At 42.6% G+C, this 20,496-nt stretch overlaps 1 protein-coding gene across 13 annotated transcripts in view; it reads right to left on the reverse strand.

Annotated features, from left to right (window-relative positions):
- ADAM22 (ADAM metallopeptidase domain 22) overlaps positions 1–20,496 on the reverse strand; it is a 124,630-nt gene that overhangs the window by 23,891 nt on the left and 80,243 nt on the right. For 10 of the 13 annotated variants that reach the window (XM_081163157.1, XM_081163162.1, XM_081163164.1 and 7 more), the window contains exons 10-26: positions 17,636–17,707; positions 17,020–17,186; positions 15,376–15,460; positions 14,756–14,846; positions 14,028–14,079; positions 11,995–12,094; positions 10,067–10,138; positions 9,500–9,592; positions 8,726–8,806; positions 7,285–7,335; positions 6,645–6,708; positions 5,798–5,903; positions 4,697–4,819; positions 3,926–4,094; positions 3,487–3,592; positions 2,215–2,305; positions 528–545 (exon numbers count right to left, since the gene is read on the reverse strand). In XM_081163157.1, the coding sequence (XP_081019283.1) occupies positions 528–545; positions 2,215–2,305; positions 3,487–3,592; positions 3,926–4,094; positions 4,697–4,819; positions 5,798–5,903; positions 6,645–6,708; positions 7,285–7,335; positions 8,726–8,806; positions 9,500–9,592; positions 10,067–10,138; positions 11,995–12,094; positions 14,028–14,079; positions 14,756–14,846; positions 15,376–15,460; positions 17,020–17,186; positions 17,636–17,707 (1,541 nt within the window). The remainder of the gene's footprint in view (positions 1–527; positions 546–2,214; positions 2,306–3,486; positions 3,593–3,925; positions 4,095–4,696; positions 4,820–5,797; positions 5,904–6,644; positions 6,709–7,284; positions 7,336–8,725; positions 8,807–9,499; positions 9,593–10,066; positions 10,139–11,994; positions 12,095–14,027; positions 14,080–14,755; positions 14,847–15,375; positions 15,461–17,019; positions 17,187–17,635; positions 17,708–20,496) is intronic. The other 3 variants (XM_081163163.1, XM_081163169.1, XM_081163161.1) reach the window with 1 other exon arrangement.

Here is a 20,496-nt window from a genome sequence, read left to right on the forward strand (position 1 = left end):
CAGGTAATTGGAAAATGCTCCAGTAATCAATGTTATGTACTAAGCAGAATTGAACTGGGTCTGAAGTTAAATTTCAACACTGTGGCTGCTAGGAAAATAAAGGTGTAATAAAAAACAAAATAGCCCACATAGGGCAGGTATGGGGAACCCATGGCCTTCCTGGTGTTGTTAGACTCTAACTCCTATCAGCCCCAGTTAACATGGCCAATGGTCAGTGATGATGGGAGTTGTAGTCCAAAAATATCTGGAGGGCCACAGGTTCTGGTCTCTGCCTTAGGGCTCCACCCTCCTAAAAGAACATATCTGAGAATACAGGAATCCAAGTCTTAAGGGACAATACATTAACACTACAAAGATAGGAGCCATTTAAATTAGATTCATCAGCCCACAGCTCCATGTACACAAAAAATGTTACATTCCTAGCCATACTGATGTCTCTAATATATAGATATATCCCAACTAAATAATAAATAGGGATCACATCTTAAGCATTCTGTGACATGTGGCCACACTGCTTTTTCACATACCTCTGTCTTCGATAGTTTCTTACAAGAGGAAGGAAGAGAGATAAGAGAGTGAGTTACCATGTTGTACTTGCCATTACTCTTCTCAGTATCATAAGCTAAGAACTGGATCCTAAGAACTCCCAGTGGATTTCCACATGCAGAATGGGAAAGACCCACACCCTCCTTTGGCATCTCTTTGATGCCCCTGAAAAGCCACTTCAGAGAGTTGTTGTGAAACTTTGAGGAACAGCACAGGGCCAGGTGTGGGTGGCTGCAGTTGAAGAGAGGGGGTAGGACCCACCTTTGTGCAGCCCTTAGGATCCAGCCCCAAAGATATAAAATAGAAAAGAAACCCTAGCAGAAGTTGAGTATTATTGTCTTTCCCAAGCAATTGAGTCATTGCTATGAAACAGAGCATGACACTATGCAAACTGCATGCAATGAAGCATCAGCTTTATGTTTGAAATGCATAGGCTGAGTTTAGGAAAGCCCTTTTAGAAGAAAATGATGTTTCTTATTTCAAACCCTGCAGACCCTGGGCAATATGAACTCACACACTGACCTGGTTCACATGGCACAGTAAGACAAACTATGGCTCGCTGTGTCATGTGGACCCAAGTCAATGGCTTATTAGGCCCACAAAGATGTGGGCTTCCAGAAAGGAGCTTGCCGCCATTTTGCTCCTCCCCAGTCCTTAGCTGAGCTAAGCCACAATTTGACTCATGCTGTCGAAACTCTGGCTTGTTGTGAAACTCCTTCCTCACTAACCATGAGGTTTCTTGCGCAAACCAGATCTATTTTCATTCTCTTCTCATTCAAGGAAGGAGAGCGCAATCCCCTCTGGTACCTTTCAAGAGCTGCCTAACTTCATAAGTAGAGTTAGTATCATTTAAGTGACTGTTAAGAAGAACCCTGCTTGCTGAGACCAAAAGTTGTTGTTAGGTAGAAACAATGCACAATCCCAGGCTTGGACGTCACAGGAAGTCAAACCCCTTTCAAGCTTCTGGGGTTGTTTCCCCTCCTCATGCCAGGGTAGGAGCAAGAGGGGGGCATTGAACAGTGTGTACAAAGCATGTGGCTTATTCCCAAAACCTTGGGAGCCTAGCAACCCAGACTTATCAACATTTGTGAATGTGGCCTATACTTAGGATCAGTGCATGAGTTCAATAAATTTTATTTTTCCTCTCATACATTTCGTTTAGACATGCTGAAACAAAGGTGTGCAGTAAATAATTGAAGATAGAATGTGAGAAAGTTATACTAAAAATTAGTAAGCCAGGCTGTTGCCAGTAAATAATATAACTATTATGGCAAGTTTGACTTAAAGAGTACATCAGCTTTGCTGGCTGGGTCTCTGGATGTCATTGGACTACAATTCCCATAATCCCCAGGCAGGATGGCTAGACTAGCTTTACTCAAAGGCTGTCCTCTGTCCTCCAGTCTTATGCAGACTTCAGTCCGCAGATGTTGGACAACAAGTCTTCTGAGTACAGCAAGCCTAGAATGGCAACTATTTGCAGAGAGGAGAACTGGAAGCAGTTCTGATTAGGGAAACTTCTGAAATTCTCTTTTGCCTAAATCATTTGATAATTCACACTGCCAATTCATACTTTTACTTTATCAAATCATAATAAAGTATAGAAAATCTTATGAAATAACCTTTTTTACCTTTGTTAATATAAGATATATATATATATAAATTACTTACTTGTAACCCCATGCAGTTATGCCCAGAATCAGAGCCAACACTAAAATTGTACCAGCGATAGCACCTATAATAATATTTGTGCTAGTGACACCTAGATTAAAAAAAAGAAGGAAACGAGAATCTGAATGTACCTCATTTCGAGGCGATGGAGCACATACGTAAAACTATGAAACTTCGGTTTTCCTAATACAGTTATTCAGCTAAGTCATACTTGGGAGTAGAGCTATTAAAATCAACGGACATGTCCATTAATATTTAAATGGGTTCATTCAGAGTATGATATATTTGGAGACAACCCTAAATTCAGATTGCTTGATTCATTTTTAGAGGTGTAAAACTCTGGGATAAACACCCTCAGGGAGACATGTAGCAGCAAAGAATAAAGCGGGATTCAAGACAACGTGGGCCAACTTAGGTGTGTTTCTTTGGGTTTTTTTAGTAAATAGCAGCTGAGTGTATGCATATCACAATCTGGATCTGAACCCTGGCAAGAGCAGATTCAGCTTTTTGCCCCTGCCACAGCTCTGATCTAGATCGCCTTGGGGCTGCACTCTCATTGAAGGAGCAGCTGCTTCATCTGGATCCAACTCTGCCAATGAAAGAACAGTGGCTTGGACTACCTTTTACCAGAAGACAACTATGGCCTTTCCTGGATCAGGATAACTTAACCACAGTTGCCCATGTACTGGTAATCTCAGGGTTGGATTATTGTAATGCTCTCCATGTGAGGTTGCACTTGAGGTTTGCCTGGAGGCTGAAAAATGTGGTGGTCAGGCTGCTTGTGGAGGCAACCGCCACTAGCATATAAAACCTTGTCTGTGGGATCTGCAGTGACTGCCAATCTTCCACCAGACCAAGTTCAAGGTCTTGGTACTCCTTGACCATATATAACCATATACCAAGTCAGACGATTGGTCAATCTAGTTCAATATTGTCTGCAGTGCCTGGAAATGGCTATTAATGGTTTCATAGTGCAGTTCCTCCGCACACACCCCAATCTAGAGGTGCCTTGGACTCAGTGTGGAACCACTGAGTGATGGCCCTTTTTACAAAGCATGACTTCTAAGACAACCGAGTCTTGTGGCAGGTAGCTATATCTGATAAACTGGGCTCTGGCCTGTGAAAGTTGGTCCAACGGTACCTATTGACAAAAGACTCTACTGCTGTGATGCCATGTTAAGTGGAAAATTAATGCACATGCTTTGAAGTCTGACCCCCCCCCCCCAAAGTAGCCTGTGATCATTTCATTAAATTGTAAAACATGCAACTCACCTGGATTGGGCATAAAATCATCATTTCTTGGTTTCATGATGGGTTTGGCACAGTCCGCACCAGTCCACAGCCCTTCACAGATACACTGTATTTCATTACTGCACACCTATAAAGAATGTAATCTAACATTTAGAAAGCAGTCCTCAAATCTGAATATGTCGTCCGAATATAAATAAAGGATATTGCTTTCCTGCTTTTCTACCACTAGGCTACAAAATGAGGCAGATGATTAATTCCAGTGCTTTAAAGTATACTGGATGATTTATTATTCTTATTTGTATGCCACCCTATACGCGTAGGTTACAGATTGGTTCACATGTATTTACTTTCAGCCTCTTTTACAGCCCTTTTGGAAAAGGCACAGAAAGAACCCTTGCCAGCCAGCCAATATTTAAGGAATTAATGTGCAATCACTCCCTCAAGGCACTGCAAAACCTACTCCATGCCCTGAACAGATGGTGCCTTCTGTACTTCCTGGACAGGAACTGAAGTTAAAGGATTCTGCAGAAAGGCATCTGTGCTCCCAACATATCCTTCCTTGGCCACAAGGTGTCCCATCTTCTACATAGCCAAGGTCTGCATCTTCCTCTAGCTTGACATGACTCCCGCTGCAAAAGGACACAAAAAGCCTTTGTTGTTAGATCCACCAAATTAAAATCTCTTTTTAACAAAACTGCTGTCAAAACATAGAACACTAGAGGAGGAGGAGGAATTTGGATTTGATATCCCGCTTTATCACTACCCGAAGGAGTCTCAAAACAGCTAACATTCTCCTTTCCCTTCCTCCCCCACAACAAACACTCTGTGAGGTGAGTGAGGCTGAGAGACTTCAGAGAAGTGTGACTGGCCCAAGGTCACCCAGCAGCTGCATGTGGAGGAGCAGGGAAGCGAACCCGGTTCACCAGATTACAAGTCCACCGCTCTTAACCACTACACCATGCTGGCTCTAAGTAACGTTTGTTAATCCTTTTTTCATGGCTAGAAAAGAGCTGATGTTTTCTCACAGTGGATCACGCAAAACTTCAAAAAAATTCTGACCAGTGATTAAGCAACCTGGAATTTATGCAACATTATTTTAAATTTACAAGTGCAACTGCTCTGTATACACATAGCGATGGACATGTGATGTGCTGTTACCTCTGATCATGACAATAAAATACAATTCATGGGCTTGGACTGGGTCCTCCCCGTTTAGGATTTGAGAAATTACCTGCAAACAAAGGACTTGTCCACAGCTTGAAGAGAAGTTGATGTGATTTCGCCATCGAGTTCCCCAAGTCTTGGGGTGATAGAAACAATATTAGAGCACAGGAGATATCCACAAAGAACATCCCTGGAAGGAAAGATTAAACAAGGCATTCATTGTTGATGCTGCTGCTGCTTGGAGTAAAAAAGGGGGGAAACTTACCTAAGAGAAATAGGTGATGTTTACTGGACATAAGCAACAGAACACAGAAAACTGCCTTATCCTGAGTTAGACCACTGGTCCATTTAGCTCAGGATTGTCTACACCAGGGTTTCCCAAACTTGGCCTTCCAGCTGTTTTTGGACTACAACTCCCATCATCCCTAGCTAGCAGGACCAGTGATCAGGGATGATGGGAACTGTAGTCCAAAAACAGCTGGACACCCAAGTTTGGGAAACCCTGGCCAACACTAGGGGTGGCCAACTCCCGAGAGACTGCAATCTACTTTCAAAATTAAAACCTGGCAGTGATCTACCCCCATTTTTTAGGGGTTCAGCTCAAAGTTGTTGAGCTTTTTAGGGGGAGGGGAGGTGCCACATTTTTTAGGGGGGCAGCTCTTCTGAGGGAGGGGGGAACAAAGGCAGCCACCAACTTTACGATCGCTGGCCAGACAACAGCCTCCGTTTCTAAACTCTGACTTCCCTTCTGCAACAATAGAGGCCGGTGCTGGGAGAGGGGGTGGGGCCGGAAGGGGGCCAACGATTGACCGCAATCTACCTAAAGCTCGCAGGGATCGACCAGTAGATCACGATTGACGTGTTGGACATCCCTGGTTGACACCAACAGTCTCCAACCTCTACAGGCCCAGAACCCCCTTGAACCCAAACAGGCACCTGGGGACCAACAGTACCTCAGGCATTGGTGACGTCATGATTGTATTACTGCAATGCAATCTTTGCAATTAAATCTAAAGTTATATTATTATTATTATTATTGATGATAATGATGGTGTTAGATCTGGTTATCTGCAAAGGAACATATATGTCGCTTATAATGCCTGAGGACCGCTGGCCTAAAACACGAAGAAAATCAAGGTGCTATCTCAAAAGAATAGTGTTAACTTACTCATTCTTGCACTGTGTCCAAGTATCTTTGTCTCTGCCACAGTTGCCTTTCTCAGTTCCTTCTATATTCAACCTCTCGTAGCAATAGTTATCAGCGACCGTCACATCTTAAGGGCAAGGGAAAAAATAACAGAAACTAATTTCCTTCAATCATGTCACACACGTTTGTTCTAAAAGCTAAGCATGTGTAAACATGGGAAGATTTTGGTCTGACTGAGATCACAATTTATATGTTCTCAACTATTTTTATTATATAAGCACTGAAGGTTCTCAGCTAAAGCATCCTTGAAATGTACCGGTGACTGGAGTGGGAGGAAATTGACAGGAAACTAGAATTTGCAAAGGTATTGTACAATTGATAAAGCACTTTGCCTTCAAAATAGTAGACATCTGTGGTTATAAAGCAGCAGAAATATCTGCTGCTGGAAACTGTAGCAGCTTCAAGTGGAATACCGCCTATTCTCTAGCAACCAGACAAGATCTAGAGTGGTTTAAAAATCAGCCCATGTTCCCAAATAACTCTGAGAACTGCAGCTCTGTGAGGGCAATAGTGGCCTTCTAACAACTCTCAGCAACCCCTAACAAACTAGAGTTCCCAGCATTCCTTGGAGGAGGCCATGACTGTATCATAGTGCTCTAAAAGGATAGGGCAGATGTGGCCCTAATGTTGAATCAGAACCCATTCTTCTGTAACTTAAGTCCATTAGATATAATGCTGTTCTCTGGAGCAGCAAATAGCACGTCTTTGCCTTCTTCTGTGTGACAGTCCTGATGCCAAGCAAGTGGGTTTCCAGAGGGATACCACTTAAAAAATAATAATAATTGGAAGCTTAAAAGAGCTTACTCACTTTCTCCCCAGATATATTTACACTGCCTGTCTCTTGTTTTACATCGTCCTCCAAAACAAAGGCCCTGAAGAGAAACCAAGAAAAGGACACATGGTCTGTCGTCATTTGACATATTTTCCAAAAATCTATTGCTTAGCTTGTTTCTACATTACTGAGGGGAAAAGGTTATAAAACAGTAAAAAACAAACAACCAATAGGTACCAATGGGACCAAAGCTTAGCAGCCTTAATATGCAGCTCCATTTTAATATGCAATTTCAATTTCAAATGTTTGCCAGATCTAAATAAAAAGGTCTTACTATTCAAAAACCTATTTCCCCCCCACTCACCTAACCAACTGAAGTGAAAATTATTGCTATGTATTCAAAGTATTAACGTTACATTACAACTGTCTATCTGCCGCTAATGTGATATGCAAGAAACAAAGTGAACAAGAAACCAAACCTATAATATATACACATATATTTAAGAGGAAAGGGTGGGGAAGAGACACGATTCTGGCACAGGATTCTGCAGCACATGTTTAGAATCACAGATTCCATCGTCCCAAATGAGTCCTTTAATAGACGTCTGTGAACAGACTAGCTTTTATCTGCTCAAGCCTATCTTACGCAAGTTATCAAATGAAACACTGTACGTACCTCTTCGTTATCGCATGAATACCCATCCATTTTGTGCAGGTTTGGAGAGCACTAAAGAAAAAGCAGAAGGAACCATATGATAAGCTAGACCAGAGTTTTTAAAGCTGCACTGCAGTGTCTAAAATTAATGCAAATGCACATTTTAAGCCTTCGATTTGACATTGCTTCCTGTCTCCCAAAATTGTTTTGTTCAAGTGGGTATTAACTGAATGTCCAGATTTTGCAAACCTCTCTCTCATCAGGTGGTTTGAGCTGGGTGTTCATCAGTAAGCAGATGACACCCAGCTCTAAATCAGAACCAGTGAAGGCGGTGAAGGTCCTGTGTGAGTGCCTGGAGGCGGTTGGAGGATGGATGGCGGCTAACAGATTAAGGTTGAATCCTGACAAGACAGAAGTACTGTTTTGGGGGGACAGGGGGCGGGTGGGTGTGGGGGATTCCCTGGTCCTGAATGGGGTAACTGTGCCCCTGAAGGACCAGGTGCGCAGCCTGGGAGTCATTTTGGACTCACAGCTGTCCATGGAGGCACAGGTTAATTCTGTGTCCAGGGCAGCTGTCTACCAGCTCCACCTGGTACACAGGCTAAGACCCTACCTGCCCGCAGAGTGTCTTGCCAGAGTGGTGCATGCTCTAGTTATCTCCCGCTTGGACTACTGCAATGCGCTCTACGTGGGGCTACCTTTGAAGGTGACCCGGAAACTGCAATTAATCCAGAATGCGGCAGCTAGACTGGTGACTGGGAGTGGCTGTTGGGACCATATAACACCAGCTCCCAGTACATTTCCGAGCACAATTCAAAGTGTTGGTGCTGACCTTTAAAGCCCTAAACGGCCTCGGTCCAGTATACCTGAAGGAGCGTCTCCACCCCCAACATTCAGCCCAGACACTGAGATCCAGCGCCGAGGGCCTTCTGCAGTTCCCTCATTGCGAGAAGTGAGGTTACAGGGAACCAGACAGAGGGCCTTCTCGGTAGTGGCGCCCACCCTGTGGAACACCCTCCCTTCAGATGTGAAGGAAATAAGTAGCTATCCTATCTTTAAAAGACATCTGAAGGCAGCCCTGTTCTGGGAAGTTTTTAATATTTAACGCTGTATTGTTTTTAATACTTGATTGGGAGCCGCCCAGAGTGGCTGGGGAGACTCAGCCAGATGGGCAGGGTATAAATAAATTATTATTATTATTATTATTATTATTATTATTATTATTATTATTATTTCTCTCTGAACATAAGAAGCTGCCTTATACAGAGTCAGACCAATGGTCCCTCTAGCTCCATACTGCCTACACTAGCTGGCAGCAGCTCTCCAGGGCTTCAGGCAGGAGCCTCTCCCAATGCTAACCTGGAGATGGCAGGGATTAAACCAGGGACCTTCTACATGCCAAGCAGATGTCCTGTTGCTATACTGAGCTACAGCCTTCCAGTCACTCATTTTGAAACTTTACCTGATTAGAGTCTCCTGTGCAACTCTCTGCAATATCACAATCATTCACAGCTTCTCTGCATACAACTCCTTTGGCTTCAAACTGAAAAAGAAACATTAAATATCTGAGAAGATCTATAACCTTTTGATGGTTCAAGTCAAAATACCACACACACAAAAATATTTTCTTCTTCTGTTCTTCGCATCGGGTTTAACTGGGGGTTCTCATATGCGACTGACAAAATTCGAATGTCCAAGTACAATAATGAAGGTTACAATTACATGCCACGATATTTATAAACGGCACAACCCCTGTGATCGGCGGCCCATATAAAGGAGGGAAGCGGTTTAAAGAAGCAGATTCCAGCTAAACTTAGGAGAAGCAGCCTGCCTCAGGAGGTGGTGAGCTCTGCTTTGCCAGAGGACTTAAGCAAAGGATGGATGGCCATCTGTCATGGATAACTGAAGCTGCATCCTCCGTTGCAGATCCTACAGCGAGAACTGGGTTTGGCTGTGTGACCTTCCAGCTATAACACCATTTCATTCTGTGCTACTGTTTCTCTTTTAGTATCTTCTCAACTGGCCGACTTGTAAACAAACAAGTGCTTGAAAACAGGAGATACTGCGCTACGTCCTGCAGATGAAACTGACTGCGAAGGAAACATTGGGATACTTTTTGTTAAGCTTTCAGAAAATGAGTCGATTTTGCTGGTAATCAAAAGTAGGCATAATGACACAGTGGCGGGCTTTTAAATGGTCTTTTTTTAAAATAAAAATCTTTCACTTAAATACGCACCTGACATTTTTTACAACAAAGTCCATTACTGCATTCGGAGTTAGCCGTTAGACTACAGGAATTACAGCAATCTCCACCTTCAGCACGACATTCCTGAGGAGTGGAGGCAATTGTAAAACAGCAGTTTGACGAGCACATTTCTTCAAAACTATCTGCGCCTTCATTTGACACTCTATGGTGTGCATAATGCAAACTTCAGATTAAAAAATCAACCAATCAATCAATAATTTGATGGCCTTGGGAGAAGCCTACATTCTGGCATCTACTAACTGAGAAACATGCTCTGAGCATGACGAGCACAGGATACACCCCAGAGTCTTCTCTTCTTCTTTTTACACTTGCTTGGTACATTGCAAGCAGACCCAAAGTACCTCCACCAGCACCACTGTGCATGCATCAATGCACGGTTAATGTGCAGCTTGCTTCCTTCACCAAGTGGCTGGCGAGGAAAACAATGCAAACAGTAAGCCCGCCCCCTTAAGGCAGTTTCTCCTATTCTTCTTTAATGAGTTGTCTAATTTGAAAAGGAAGTGACGCCACGGGCAAACTATTCATTGCATGACTTACGGTCGCAGTACCACAGTCACATTCTTCTCCAGCTTCAACAAAGCCATTGCCACATTCTGGAGGATCGAGAAGCTGCGACGAAAAATAAATAAGGAAGACAGGATAAAAATGGCAAGTGTGGGGTTGCATTATTTGGCCACCGGTAAAACAGCCCACAGTCATATTCATATGTTTAGGTGGAGGAGCTCTCAAGAATATGCAAGCTATAGCTATAACCCCTGGAGTCCAGGGGTGTGAAACATTTTTTCAGCCCAGGGACCACGTTCCCTTCTGGGCAAGCTTCCAAAGGCCAGGTTCCAGTGGCGGGGAGTGCCAAAGGCTGAGGCAACCAATGTAAATTTTACGTTTGTACAGCAGGATGCCTGCTGCACACATTCACACACTTCTCTGTCCTCTATCCAGACAAGCAAGAGTTCATGGGTTGTTCATATACACTCAGAGTAGGAAACGGGGGCTGTGGAAAGTTCAGCAGGCAGCTAGGGCTGGACGTGAGGTTTCGCACCGCTGCCATAGGTAACTAGTTCTCCTGTCTAATGTGTCTGTGCACATGGAGCATGGCACAGTTCATGCATCAGCCAGGGGTGAAGCTTGTGCATGCACTGTCACCCAGGGGCTGTGACTACCACTTTTCAATAGCCGCTTCACATATTTATTACTCAATGCCTAAAAAGGCTTGTGTGAGTCACATCTACAGTGACATACAGAAAAGAAAATGAAGCAAACGTCTTTCCAATGTTACGCACTAAATTATCCCACTGTATACAAAGAGAGTCGTTTGTGGTTGCATCTTTGCAATGCCTTTTCATTTTTAAACAAGCATTTTATTCTGGCTGTTGCTCTTTGTGGCAACTTAGGTTGGATAGTGTTCTCGAAGCTACTAACATGAGTTTGACCAAACTGTGGGAGTCAGTGGAAGACAGGAGTGCCTGGCGTGCTCTGGTCCATGGGGTCACAAAGAGTCGGACACGACTAAACAACAACAAAGCATTTGGGGGTTTAACTGCTGGTCCTGCCTCCTTGGCTGATTTGGTTTCTGTTGTTGTTTTATAGCATCTTTGTTTTTTAATATTGTAAGATGCCCAGAAGGGAAGGACATAAATGCTTAACTTTTTTTTTACTGTGTGTTATAGTAGTGATGCTAGGGAAATGAGTTTCAATAGTTGGAAGAAGTCTTTAAAATATTTCAATTGCACCTTAATCCTAAACTCCTTCAACTTCCTTAAAACTTTGCCGTTTCAACTTCAGTACTGCATATGCAGTTTATTATTCATTATTTAAAATATTTTTACCCTGCCTTTCTCTTAAAAAGAAACCCAAGGAAACTCTCAACAAACTTTTAAACAAATCCATAAAACACCACATTAAAAAGCACTACTAGAGGCAGGCGGAGGCAGCAGATTAAATTTCGGGAGATGAAAAACCAGGGAGCTCTGAATCCCAATGCTGTGATGAAAAGCAAAGCCAAAATTGAATATATGCAGATTTACTTAAAAATAGACTGCTATAGAGGAATCACTGAATAAAGGGAGATTGGTCATCCCCATCTGTCACAGGATATTCTAAGAGTCCTCGCCCCCTACATATGTTCTGTGTCCAGTTAAGTGGAGCACTAAACAAAGCAAACAACCTCTACTATGGAAACTGATCCTTACGCCCAATGTATTGTAGAAACAAGTCAATGCACAGTTTTGTTTTTTAAATGCTCCAAAACAAAAATGACACTTAAAACTTCTCATCCAGCCCAGCAACGTTTTGGAAGGTCACAGATTGCCCACAGCCAATTTTGAAAGAATAAGGTAATATATAACAAGTGCTACACAGGTGGGTTTGCCAAGAAGCATTTCAATACAAATGACTGGGAGGCCACTGAGCTGAGCATCTGAGTAGACAGAATGATAAAACGTTATTTAGTGTCAAACCGCTATTACCTTGGAAGGCTTGTTGTAAAGGCAGGCTCCACCTCCATTATTTAAAAATTCGTGGTACTCCTCAACGTCGCATTTGGAGAACTTGGTTGGAAGGTAATAGCTGCATCAAAGGGGGAAGCAGGTTAGTTCATGACCCACCGATGGATTCATAAACATTCAGGTAAGACTTCTACTGGACTGAAAGTGCTTCCACTGGAAGGAATATTTTTGCCAGTTATTTCCTTAAGCTATTTTATTGCTAATTAAAACCAGTAGGAATAATTTTTATCGAAATGACTCTTGTGCTTTCTCCAGCGATGCCCTAGATAATCTCATTAGCTTCTGCTGTTCGTATTTGCAAATTATCTGGAGCACTGAGGAATACAAAATAATGATAGGGAATAGAGCTGAGAAACTTCACATGGATGTACAGTAAAGGTAAAGGGACCCCTGACCATTAGGTCCAGTCATGGCCGACTCTGGGGTTGCGGCGCTCATCTCACTTTATTGGCCGAGGGAGCCGGCGTACAGCTTCTGGGTCATGTGGCCAGCATGACTAAGCCGCTTCTGGCGAACCAGAGCAGTGCACGGAAACGCCGTTTACCTTCCCGCCGGAGCGGTACCTATTTATCTACTTTCACTTTGACATGCTTTTGAACTGTTAGGTTGGCAGGAGCAGGGACCGAGCAACGGGAGCTCACCCCGTTGCGGGGATTCGAACCGCCAACCTTCTGATCGGCAAGTCCTAGGCTCTGTGGAGCCCACAGCGCCACCTACATCCCCGGATGTACAGTACTCACTTAGTAAACTGGTAGTGCCTATGTGCCTACATATTTCATGTTTAAAACTCAAGGAGAACAACAGCTATGAGAAACTTGTGGCTTATTAGGTGGGCCAAAAACATAATTTTAGTTTAGCTTCCATCATGAATATGCTTAGGGAGAATGAGTAGCCTAGAGGCGAGTTATGTGTTCAATATGAAGCATGTCACTGATGCTTTTGTTTTCACTTCTGCAAGCTCAGTGGAAAAACAGGCCAAGAATTCAGCTACATTGGTCTATCCTTATTTTTATGACATGGTTGCTAGCCAGTAGGAGCTGAACTAGTTCAGATTTTGATATGCTGGGCAGGCAACGGTTTGTACCCAAATTAGCACTAAGTTAAAGTCACTTGGCGGTGTACTTGTTCTTCTGGTAAAAAGTTTGGCGCCACCAGAATACTGTTGCACAAGAGAATGCACAAGCAGGTTGCAAGTAACTTTGTGTAAGAGGTTGTGTAATCTGTTGAGCGACCGGTTTCTGCTAGTGCAGCTGATGCACTAGTGAATTCCTCTGTTGTGCAGCATTAGAACTCACACTAAGACGTGACATGGCACAAGTCCATGGAACTATGTAGGGCACAGGAGAAAGCGATAGAGAACTTTTTTTCATTCTCCCTGTCATAGCATGGACATCCAAAAAAGCTGAAATATTCAGGGCAGACAAAAGGATATGCTTCTTTATACAGCACATTGTCACACTGTGGAATCTGCTCTCACAAGGTGCCATGATGGCCACCGACTTGCATGGCTCTTACGGAAGATTAGACAAATGGAGGATGAGGCTATCAGTCACAACTTGACACAATGGCTATGTTGGAGGTGGTTTGTTTCTGAATACCAGTTGCTTCCCACATGCATCTGGCTGGCGACTGTGAGAACAAGATGCTGTACAATATGGACCATTGCCCTGATCCAGCAGGCAAGCTGTTATCTTCCTAATGAGACACACAGACTCAATGGGTGGCAGCCAATGCTATCCCTACTAAGAATAGACCCACTGAAGTTAATGGACATGATTAACTTATGTTTATGTATTTTAATGGGTCTACTCTGAGTAGGACTTAGCTGAATGCAACCCATTGTCAATTTGACAACGTGCATCAATTTGCTGTCAGCCGATTCAGGTGCACAGTTTCATTTAATGCTATTTATTAGGTACCGCTTCCTCCGACCATCCCCACCTCCTAATCTAGATTTTTTGCTGCGCTGAAGTTTCTCAAAAGCAATAGCTTACCCAGTATCTCCCATTATGCAGCCAGACCATGTGTCCTCACATTTACACTCACCTAAAATAAAAATAAACAAATTACACACTATTGTTTTCCCCCCCTTTGGAAATAATCTAAATATAGGGGGGGCATATTAGGAGAAATAAATAAGAAGTAAGGAAGAATACACAATACTTATTTATAAGCCTACCAGAAGGAGTTCTATAATACCAAAGTAAGCTGTGAGTAAGGGCATTTCTCATCTTTAAATGTATCATTCCAGAAATCTACGAAATAAAGATCACTGCAAAACAAACCTTCATGGGTTTGGCTCTCACAAGCATGTATGGAGTAAGTAAGTTTTAATGCCATGTCCCATATCTGACAGGAGAGGAGAAATACTTTCCCACCACCAGCCAGGTCATGAGGTGCAGATGTGGCCAATTCCAAAAGATCTGCATTTAATTTGCATACAATTACCATAGGATAATTGCCACAGTTAGACCAAAACTGTATCCCTGATTCGTTATTTAACAAACAATGCAATTCCAGAGAGTTCAGATGCATTCTTAGGAACATCTTTCAAAAATTTCCTTTTCCTTCTGAAAAATAATATATTATTACAATGACTGAGAAAGAGAAAAGGAGAGACTGGGGCAAAGGTAGGGGGCATGAGAATACATCTGCCCTCCTGGGGGGGGGGATAAATAAATGAGCATTTTTTTAAAGGAAACCATCAACCAAACTTCCTTACCACTCTGCAATTTTCTTTTGTCTGAGAAAATGCCAAGGTTGTGAGCTAAGGACTGTGCCAACGTTACTGACATTAAATCCGGCTTTCCAAACTGAAAGACAAAACAAGAGAAGCAACGGCTTGGAGAGGGGAAAAGAAAATCAATTTACAAGTGTTTTATAAATTTTAAAAGAATTGTCCTGAAGCGAAAGATGAGATTGCAAAGGCTTGTTCCATTTACTTCCCGTGAACCGTAGGGGAATAGCAAGCTGGCTGAAAGTTGCAAAGCGTAGGCCAAATAACAGGTAAAAACATTTGCCCTTAAATGATTAGAGAAGACATCCAATACAAAACAAGTTCATCTATAGCATTAAACTTTATTATAAGATATTAATAATAAAAATCCAGTGTGGGGTTGGGGAAGACTGAGACTGTAGCATGGAGTGGGGGGTGGGGAGAGAAGGGTTTTAATCTTTTCCCCCTTCCATGTTCTGACTGGTACCAAGGGGTGCTTTCTTCCCATTGTGACAGGGGAGGGTGGGTCACACAGCATTGTGCCATGAGAGCTGAACCAGACATGGGTTTTCACAAAAAACATTTCTGCATAGCCCTTTTGTGTTTCTAGAGGCATTTGGACCTACTTCGTTTACACCACCACCTTTCAGAAGCGAACAAATACCACCAATGTAGGCTGCCCCGCTGCGACTGCTCTGAAACTGACTCCCCCTTTAAAGAAAAACAACAGAAACCGTAGTGAGAAAAGCACAAAGCGGCAATTTAGAAACCATGGCATTTTCAAACAACAAGCATTAGCTTAGGATTCAGGAGACAGAAAACACGTATGCTTGTTTGTGAAGTTCCCGCTTCTGATTCAGAACAGTGGTTTGGAGGCAGTGGGGAGAAGGAAAGAGAGCAGGAAGCCACAACCTTAAAAAGGAAGCTACCATGAATTTGAAACAACATGGAAATGATTTGAAAAGAGATGATCCACACAGATCAGGCTCCTTCAGTCTGATGCCCCCCAGATGTTTCAGACTATAAATCTCATGCATTCCAGCTGTCTGGGGCTAATGGGAGCACACAAAAACACCTGGCATCAGGGGAGGCTAATACAGATCCAGTAGGAATTGGGTGCTTTCAAGCAAGGTGCCCAAATCCTGGCACAACTGCCTTGGGGACAGCATTAGAGAGATCCTACCTTAAAGTGCAAGTCAACTAAGACAGACAAGAGGAGCTCGTCTTATGCCTTGTTTACTCCCTTGGAAAATAAGGCACAAGGATACTAGAGGGGTGCAAACATAAATCCAGATTTAAATATTTGTGGGGGGAAATCAGTTGGGTTGGCTGGGATAAGCCCCCCTTGACTTTGCTGGTTTTACTTCTGCAGTCCGCACTGAAGATGGCATCGAGAGAAGGCTGAGGTAATATTTAAAAATGGAAGTGACCATTTTAGGTGTGGCCGATATATGCATGCCCGCACACACGAGCATTGCACCAAACCTAGAAGTGACCAGAAAACATCACAAAAATGGGGGTAGAACGGGGCGGCCTTACACGGACCCCACCAATGCACGCAAGGGTCCAGAATGTAATCCCTATGCAAATCGGTCGCTGTCTGTAGATGTAGGTTGAATAACCCATTCACTGCCTTAAAAGCAAAATTCCTCAGACTACAGTGAATGTGTGCTCAAATCACTTCTACCACACTTAAAATCCCATCTCTGTTTTAATATTTATGAAAATAGATGGCATTCAGGGTCGTAAAAGTTGGTTTAAACATGGGTCTGCCCTAATAATGTGTAAAGTGTGTATTACAGTACACAGCGCATTTGGACATCATGTAAAATGTTTGGCTGTGTTCTGATGAAACACAAGGCATTACATGAACAAAGCCTCAAACTCCTTTTTTACTTTTGTTTTCAACTAGCCACAGTTGCTCAATCAGACAAATTGTGGTTAGCCTTAACTGTGGTTTAGGGGAAACAAGTTAATCTTGGTTTACAATCCTGGTTTGCTTCCCAAAATCATTTTTTAAGATTAAACAGAGTTCGAGGTTTGGACGTAACAATAAACCACTGAATTAAAAATGGAAACGATAGCTTCTGATCACCTCAAGGCCATGTCTGAGGAGAAGGAGAAAGTGGAGCATGCACATACCCAAGGCTCACGCATGCAATCATAAACTGTGGTTTAGAATTATGCCCAGACCAAATTAACGTCATTCAGCACTAGCAATTCAGAATACACTACCCCAAGTGATAACAAAACAATATGAAATTACGTACGAAAAAAGGTGAACTGCATCACTTTTCTCTTTGATAAAATCCCTCCTATATTTCATAAACTCACGCAGGGTCACCAGTGGGTTTTCAGATATGGTGAACTTGTTATCAGTACCCCAGGTTTCCATGGCAACCAAGACTATCCTGGTGTTGAGCTGTTCTTTGTAAATCTAGCACATTAACAAAATGAACGATCATCAAGCGACAGTATAAATTTTGCCTCTTTTTCTCCTTAAAACAGCCCCTTTGCCCCCATGTAGTTAAGGAAATGTTGAGCATACAGAACAGTACTTTAATGAAGGGTCAGAGCCCTCTCCTTTCTAACAGATTAAAGCGCAATGTGATCAAGGGCTAAATATCTGAATATATTTTCAAGGCCATTCCCCCGCCCCCAATATAAGGGAGTGTGCTTCAAAACTTGGGAACCTTTGATTCAGAAACATAATACAGGAATGGTCCTAATGAGATAACTGAGACTTCTGCAGTTCAGTCATCCAATGGCAAAATAGACACCAATGAAAAAATGCACTGCAGCTATCGCTCCCTGACCCAAAATTACCATCCCCGTGATAAGGCTGACAAATCTATCTTGCACTAGCAGCTTGTGAATTATACTTACTAAATCTGCCATGTTCACTACTGATTTTGCAAAGCTGTTTGTGTGGCCGACCGATAATCGGTGCTTTTTCAGCTGAAGGACAAAAGACAGACAAATCCTAATCAGATTTCTAAAGCACAATTTCTATTCAGAACTCACTTTTATCAAAGGCTTGCTTTGCCCGTGAAAAATGGATTACTGGCCATCTATTTAGTAGTATTGTTATCTTAAACTCCCTATGGTACCATGAAGGTCAAAGTACCAATTGATGGAAAGGGCATTCCACAAAGCTGATAGCCAAGAAGACAGTACAGGCCTCATTTGTAGCGAGATTAGCATCCCTCAACCTATATCTTACTGGGCCAGCTTGTATGTGCTTAGGACAGAAAAAAATAGCAACTGTTATGCTTCCTCAATGTCTCAAAATATGGTATTACCAGTGATCTATGATCAGAAGATTCCAATTCTCACATGGTTGCCAGAAAGCCTATGCCCTATAGTCCTATTCATGCATTACTAACACCCAGGGCACTTACACTGTGAAGCGGGAGCAGGGTTAAGCTGCTGGTCCTGCCCCCGGGCTACCCAACCCCTGCTCATGTGCGTGAGTTCCAGGTGATTAGGACACCAGCGCAACCAGGTGTCCCAATTGCACTGAGCTGCTACACAGAAGCAGCTGTTCACACGCAGGTGTTCCTCAGCAGATGTCAGGTGCTTACGTCATACACCCTTAGGGTAGGAGTAGCTCAGGGATGTGGTGTCAGGAGCGGGGGCAGCCAGCCAATCCCATTCCTCCATCACCGACAGAATGCCCTACATACAAGTAACATATGAGCAGAGCTTATTTGTTTCTATGAACTGGAGACACAGTGTATGCCTGGGAGATCTGGTGAAAAAGAATTTAGGGAAATAAACTGTGGAAGTATTTATGGGGGACAGAATGATGATATGGACATTAATTCATTGAGCTTTTATGAATATTTCACAGTGTTGCTTTTATAGTATTGTATTTTATTACTGGTAGTAGTAATGTTTACGTTTTGTATGAACTATTTTGGGCTGCAGTTACCTTGGAGTAACCCTCATTGAGCTTGATGTGACTTATTTCTGAGCAGACACGTATAGGACTGTACTGTTTATATTGTGCAGTGCCCTGACTGTTAGTAGAAAGCGATTATGGAAATAGACTCTTGTGGTCCTGAAAGTTTTCCAGTTACACAGTTTGGCCTTTTTCATCTACACACACACACACACACACACACACACACACACACACACACACTGTAGTTTCTTTGTTACAACAGAGTTCTGCCTCTTCCTTATTCTGGCAGCTTTCCAAGGATTCAGATTTTGAGATCTGCCTTTGCTCTTGGCTGCAGAACTCAAGTTTGCAATCATTATGAAGAAAAGAAAGAACGGAAGAAAGAAATCTCCTTGGCAACTCTCAGTTTGAATAGTTCCACGATTGCAAGGAGAGCAAATTGCTTCAAAGTGCCTCCAATAAAATATGACTACCTTCTTTCCTGTTTCTTACAGAGGCGAAGAAAGCAATCGATAATCTCTTATTCCATGGAGAGACATCTTATGTAATAATTTGGATGAAGTGTGTGTGTGTGTGTGTGTGTGTGTGTGTGTAAGTGCCTAAATGGAACACACACTTCAATCCACTCCTATGGAAACCTCACCGGGGGAGGGCGGGAAGCAGAGTTGCGCCGTGGGGTTTGTGTGTGAGAAGGTCCCTGCAGCATTATAGATTGCAAATGACAACAATACCCTTTTTATTAATGAGTGAAACTCAATGATTTAAAGAAAAAGAATCACCAATGAGGAAGAGTGTTGTGGCTTACCCTAAAATCTTCTATACTAATTTGGATCAATCCTGTTTGTGGAGTGGCTCCACCCCACATATTCTGTGTGTCTTTTGAATTAACATGGAGAATTTCTATAGTTAATTTCATAAGTAGGACAGGACCACTTATTTTGTGTTGTTTCGCTCTTTCCCCAAATTTTGGTAAACCGGGTGCATGAACAGCTATACTCATTAAAACGCATCTAGCCTAGGATCAGATTACCAGCAGGTGCCTCTGGTAAATTCCCAAGCAGATCATGAAGGTTTACCAGCCATCCCTGGTGGCAATAATGATTATTTGTTGACATTTTGTATTCAGAGGTCTGCAATAGCTAAGGAGCCAAACTAGATGTGACCTAAAATGCACCTTTGCATTTGAGGTGCATATTTTTTTAAAGTGCAAGTAGAAGCCAAGGCTGTAGTGGTGTGATAATTATCAGGATCGCAGCAGGAAGGGAGGAGGTTAACCTTTTCCTGCCACCTCCTGCTGTTAATGTAAGGAAAATCACTGTAAATCTGATGCAAATCTCTCTCGCACACACTTACATGTGTGTCTGCAGACATACAAAAAGCAGCTCCTTTTTACTATTTTTAAAGAAATCTGCATGTTAAAGGCAAATAAAAACTCAATATCACATTTATTTTGGTCCTAAGCTAATGATGTTGAGGGGTATCTTTTAACCATTTAGAAACAGATTAAAAATGACATAGATGCCACAATGAAGGAATATTACATTCATGGCTGCTTTCAAACTTTGTGGATAGTTTCTCTTAACTAAATATATGCCGTTCAGCTAATACTGTAATTTAGAAGACATGTTAGGCATAATGTTCTGTATACAACCGAAGCCTTCTGTGGCTGCAATCCTATCAGGGATTAAATCCACTGAACTCAATGGGGCTTTGTTCTGAGAAGATTTATATACAGGATTATGCTGTATACTTACTGACCTTTCCTATGTTTTTAGAAGTTCTATGGAGCCGCTCTAGGCATAACTTCAAACAAGCTCAGACTTCACTCTGATCATATATA

This window comes from Podarcis bocagei (assembly GCF_964188305.1).
Source record: "Podarcis bocagei genome assembly, chromosome: 12".
Lineage (NCBI taxonomy): Eukaryota > Metazoa > Chordata > Lepidosauria > Squamata > Lacertidae > Podarcis > Podarcis bocagei.